General features: G+C 44.8%; 1 protein-coding gene across 2 annotated transcripts in view; it reads left to right on the forward strand.

Moving 5' to 3' along the window:
• Window positions 1-3,932, forward strand: part of LOC127639336 (F-actin-capping protein subunit beta isoforms 1 and 2) — a 14,728-nt gene extending 10,796 nt beyond the window's left edge. The window contains exons 9-10 of one of the 2 annotated variants that reach the window (XM_052121270.1): window positions 1,892-2,000; window positions 3,433-3,932. In XM_052121270.1, the coding sequence (XP_051977230.1) occupies window positions 1,892-1,985 (94 nt within the window). In that variant the 3' untranslated portion in view covers window positions 1,986-2,000; window positions 3,433-3,932. The remainder of the gene's footprint in view (window positions 1-1,891; window positions 2,001-3,432) is intronic. The other variant, XM_052121272.1, reaches the window with a different exon arrangement.
• The last annotated feature ends 1,068 nt before the right edge of the window (window positions 3,933-5,000 follow it).

Below are 5,000 nucleotides of genomic sequence, written 5' to 3' on the forward strand. Positions count from 1 at the left end.
AGTGTGTGTGTTCTCTGTGCAGGATGTGTGTGTGTGTGTGTGTGTGTGTGTTCTCTGTGCAGGATGTGTGTGTGTGTGTGTACACAGTGTGTGTGTTCTCTGTGCAGGGTGTGTGTGTGTGTGTGCGTGTGTGTGTGTGTACACAGTGTGTGTGTGCGTGTGTGTGTGTGTACACAGTGTGTGTGTTCTCTGTGCAGGGTGTGTGTGTGTGTGTGTACACAGTGTGTGTGTTCTCTGTGCAGGGTGTGTGTGTGTGTGTGTGTGTACACAGTGTGTGTGTTCTCTGTGCAGGGTGTGTGTGTGTGTGTGTGTGTGTGTGTGTACACAGTGTGTGTGTTCTCTGTGCAGGGTGTGTGTGTGTGTGTGTGTGTGTGTGTACACAGTGTGTGTGTTCTCTGTGCAGGGTGTGTGTGTGTGTGTGTGTACACAGTGTGTGTGTTCTCTGTGCAGGGTGCGTGTGTGTGTGTACACAGTGTGTGTGTTCTCTGTGAAGGGTGTGTGTGTGTGCGTGTGTGTGTGTGTACACAGTGTGTGTGTTCTCTGTGAAGGGTGTGTGTGTGTGCGTGTGTGTGTGTGTACACAGTGTGTGTGTTCTCTGTGCAGGGTGTGTGCGTGTGTGTGTGTGTACACAGTGTGTGTGTTCTCTGTGAAGGGTGTGTGTGTGTGCGTGTGTGTGTGTGTACACAGTGTGTGTGTTCTCTGTGCAGGGTGTGTGTGTGTGCGTGTGTGTGTGTGTACACAGTGTATGTGTTCTCTGTGAAGGGTGTGTGTGTGTGTGTACACAGTGTGTGTGTTCTCTGTGAAGGGTGTGTGTGTGTGTACACAGTGTGTGTGTTCTCTGTGCAGGATGTGTGTGTGTGTGTACACAGTGTGTGTGTTCTCTGTGCAGGGTGTGTGTGTGTGTGTGTGTGTGTGTGTGTTCTCTGTGCAGGGTGTGTGTGTGTGCGTGTGTGTGTGTGTGTGTACACAGTGTGTGTGTTCTCTGTGCAGGATGTGTGTGTGTGTGTGTACACAGTGTGTGTGTTCTCTGTGCAGGGTGTGTGTGTGTGTGTGTACACAGTGTGTGTGTTCTCTGTGCAGGGTGTGTGTGTGTGCGTGTGTGTGTGTGTGTGTTCTCTGTGCAGGATGTGTGTGTGTGTGTGTACACAGTGTGTGTGTTCTCTGTGCAGGGTGTGTGTGTGTGTGTGTGTGTGTGTGTGTACACAGTGTGTGTGTTCTCTGTGCAGGGTGTGTGTGTGTGTGTGTGTGTGTGTGTGTTCTCTGTGCAGGATGTGTGTGTGTGTGTGTACACAGTGTGTGTGTTCTCTGTGCAGGGTGTGTGTGTGTGTGTGTACACAGTGTGTGTGTTCTCTGTGCAGGGTGTGTGTGAATCTCGTGAAGGAGTCGCTGGGTTCTGTGTGTTCCTCTGTTCTCTTGTTCTGCACTGGATGGGCGTCATCGGGTCTTTAGTCAAGTGCTTTAACACGGGGACCCCCAAATGTGATGGTCCTCTTGGAAAACTTGATATCACAATGACTTCAATAATGGCTTTTATAAAGTACTCAAAGAAATGATTCCAATATTATCTGGGAAATATTTACTACTTTTCCTGTGTTTGCGTAAATCCAAATAAATATATTTGATTTGAAATATTTATATGGATTTGTACAAGTATGTAATAAAACATTGATATTGTTTCAGAGAGTAGTGAAGTACACCCTTTATAGGTCCTACGATCACAAATAAATGTTACTGTGTCAGAGGAATATCATTGATCTCAATATTGTTTGTGTATTCTCGTATGAGTGATCAAGCGCCTCTCATGCATTCGGTTAGTTCCAGAAAAGCACTCGATCACTCAAATCCCTCTTCATCCTGACTGTCTTGTGTTTCCATCCATCTGTGGCTTCAGATCTATCGAGTCTCTTCCTGACAATCAAAAGTATCGTCAGCTGCAGCGCGAGCTCTCTCAGGTTCTGACCCAGCGTCAGATCTACATTGACTAGGGTCAGAGGTCAAAGGTACAGGCCTGTGTGTGTTTGACCTGATCTGACCTCTCAGCGAACACTAACTGCATGCACGTGCATTGTGTGCAGCTCATGAATATTAATGAGCTTGTTTTGGGAATGAGCAGAATGTGTGGTGTAGTGGTTTTAAGTTGTGGACTCGTAACTGCAAGTTTGTAGGTTTGAACTGTCGCCTTTGTGCTCGTGATGAAAACATCATACAGTCCAGTTAAAGCATGTTTTTCTCTAAATAAACCCAATGAGCAATGACATTTCCTGTATATCAGTGATGCTAATGTGCCATTTCAAAACCAAATCGGTCACTTTTGTGATTCGTGCAGATCATGATGAAAAGGGGCGGAACTGTTATGAATGTGTAAAAGTGACTGATGTACACATGACAATAACTTATGGGTGTTATTGAAACTCTTTTCTTTTTTCTCCCAATGTGTAACGCCCAATTCCCAATGCACTCCGAGTCCTCGTGGTGGCGTAGTGACTCACCTCAATCCAGGTGATGGAGGATGAATCTCAGTTGCCTCCGCGTCTGAGACGTCAATCCGCGCATCTTATCACGTGACTTGTTGAGCGTGTTACCGTGGAGACGTAGCGCGTGTGGAGGCTTCACACATTCTCCGTGGCATCCACACACAAATCACCACACGCCCCACCGAGAGCGAGAACCACATTATAGCGACCACGAGGAGGTTACCCCATGTGACTCTAGCCTCCCTAACAACTGGGCCCATTTGGTTGCTAAGGAGACCTGACTGGAGTCACTCAGCACGCCCTGAATTCAAACTCTCGACTAGTTAGCGTCAATACTCGCTGAGGTACCCAGATATGTGCTTTGCTACTTCGTTGCTAGGGTAACCCCATTTGGTTGCTAGGCAGTTACCAGGGTGATACTTAACATGGCTCCTTGCTATCCTGAGTGAAATAAGTCAACCCAGAAGTCTCTACGATGTTCTGGTGCAGAGATATCTGATTTGTTACTTGGTTGCTAAGGTAACCCCATCTGGTTGCTAAAGACTCGAGTCTCTTTGTTAGACGTGTAGATTCGCAGACGCACGTTTTAATAAAGGATTGTGTAAACGTGTTTTAACGAATCCGTTCAATGAAACTGAGTCACTCGTAGCACACGAGTCGTGTTTGGCGTCTCTGGAAGGGGTCGATGAATCGAGGAACAGATTGAGAAGACTCGAGCGGTCGCTGTGACTCTACACGGCCTCAGATACTGTATGCACATGCAGAACACACGGCATGATGGATTCAAAGCTCTTATAGTGTGCGAGAGCATGCTGGTGGACCTGTGATGACCCTATAGACCATAATAAAACATTAATATTAACCCAAACCTTTGAATGTGTGACATGCCACATTTGAGTGACGGCACAAGGAATGGCGGAATGGGAATGACTCATTGTAATGTTCTGGTGTTTTTCAGGAGCGTTCAGACGCTGGCGGATAAATCGAAGCAGGATGCCCTGAAGAACGACCTGATGATTGCGCTTAGCCAACGCAAACAGCAAAGCTAGAGACCACACCTACCCGTCTCACTCTCTGTCTGTCCGTCTCACTCACAGCTGTCTGTCTGTCCATCAAAGGAGAAAAGGCGACACTTTTTGTTTTTGTAAGTTTCACTGCACCTGTCTGTCTCTCGGGTCTGTAATCATGTAGTATTAAGACAGAGCTGGCTTGTTTCTGTCTGACTGGCTCTGTGACATCACCGTGGGGGCGGAGCTTCTCCACAGCCACCAGAATATGAGAACAAGCAGTTTCACCCTTTCACATATACGTGTCAGAAATACACAAAGAGAGGCGGAGGACATTTAAATATATAAATATATACATGTATTATGACCATTAATATTATTCTTGCTGTTAATATTAAACTCTGTTTGAGTCAACGCAGGTGTGTGTGTGTGTGTGTGTGTGTGTGTGTGTTTCATTAAGTAAAACACAGCAAACGTTGTCCTCCGTGTCTCTGTCCATCGGAGAGCATCAGACGGTTTCGTGGTTTTCAGGATGGATCATAATTTCTCACGTTTTTGTTTTGGTCTGTTTTTGTAAAGCTTACAGTTTATGTTGTCGTAGGGCCTCCAGCAACAATAAAAATATGAAAAACGAATTTTGTTGTGCATGTGTTTATTAAAAGGTTTTGCTGTTTTTTCAGATCGTAGAATTTCTACTGTGGCATCAGTCTCTGAAACAGTTGTTTGAATGATGCTCCACACCACTAGGTGTCAGTGTGAGTCTAAGGCCACACTAAACAAGTGCACCTTTCAGATGCATAAAAGTCTCTCAAGCGAGTCAGTCCACTGTCGGGCCTCTCTGAGACGCTCTCGGGAGAATATTTCCAGTCATGACAGTGCAGCTCCTATCTACTTGAATGGAGAAAGACAAAAATCTCCCAAACGGTTGGTCAAGATTACGAGCAAAGAACATATTTCAAATCAGAAATAAAACATGACAATATTGATATCATAAATGTTGCTTCTGTACCTCGTATTACGCTAAAGTATGTGATTTTCTCAGCTTGTATAACTAACGCGCATGCGCGTACTACAGTTGATTGACAGGCGATGTCTGTATCTAAAAGGTGATTGGCTCTTTTACATGTAAGGCGGGACTTTCAATGTCCGTTGGGCGTTCCGATTTCTCCATTCATTTGAACTGAAGCGGCCCGTCTCTAATAAATACTCTCTGATAAAAGGCACTCAAATACACAGTTGCTCATTATTGCAAATTACTCGTTCTCCTTCAGCTGTGGTCATTTAAGCACAATGGGAATATATCAGTTTGAGGCAATATATGCGTATTAATGTGTGTCTTTTATTTCCTGGATGGATATTGTTGCATTTCCTAATTTTTCTCGTTAAATTTGCGATCTGAATTGGGTTTTTAAATAGGCCTGAAGCATAAAAAAATACAATTGAAGTTGTCAGCCACTGACTGAGACATGCATTTTTTAATCTTTGATGTTAGTTAATAAAAATACGTTAATTTTAACTG

Source organism: Xyrauchen texanus, chromosome 48, assembly GCF_025860055.1.
Source record: "Xyrauchen texanus isolate HMW12.3.18 chromosome 48, RBS_HiC_50CHRs, whole genome shotgun sequence".
Taxonomy (NCBI): domain Eukaryota; kingdom Metazoa; phylum Chordata; class Actinopteri; order Cypriniformes; family Catostomidae; genus Xyrauchen; species Xyrauchen texanus.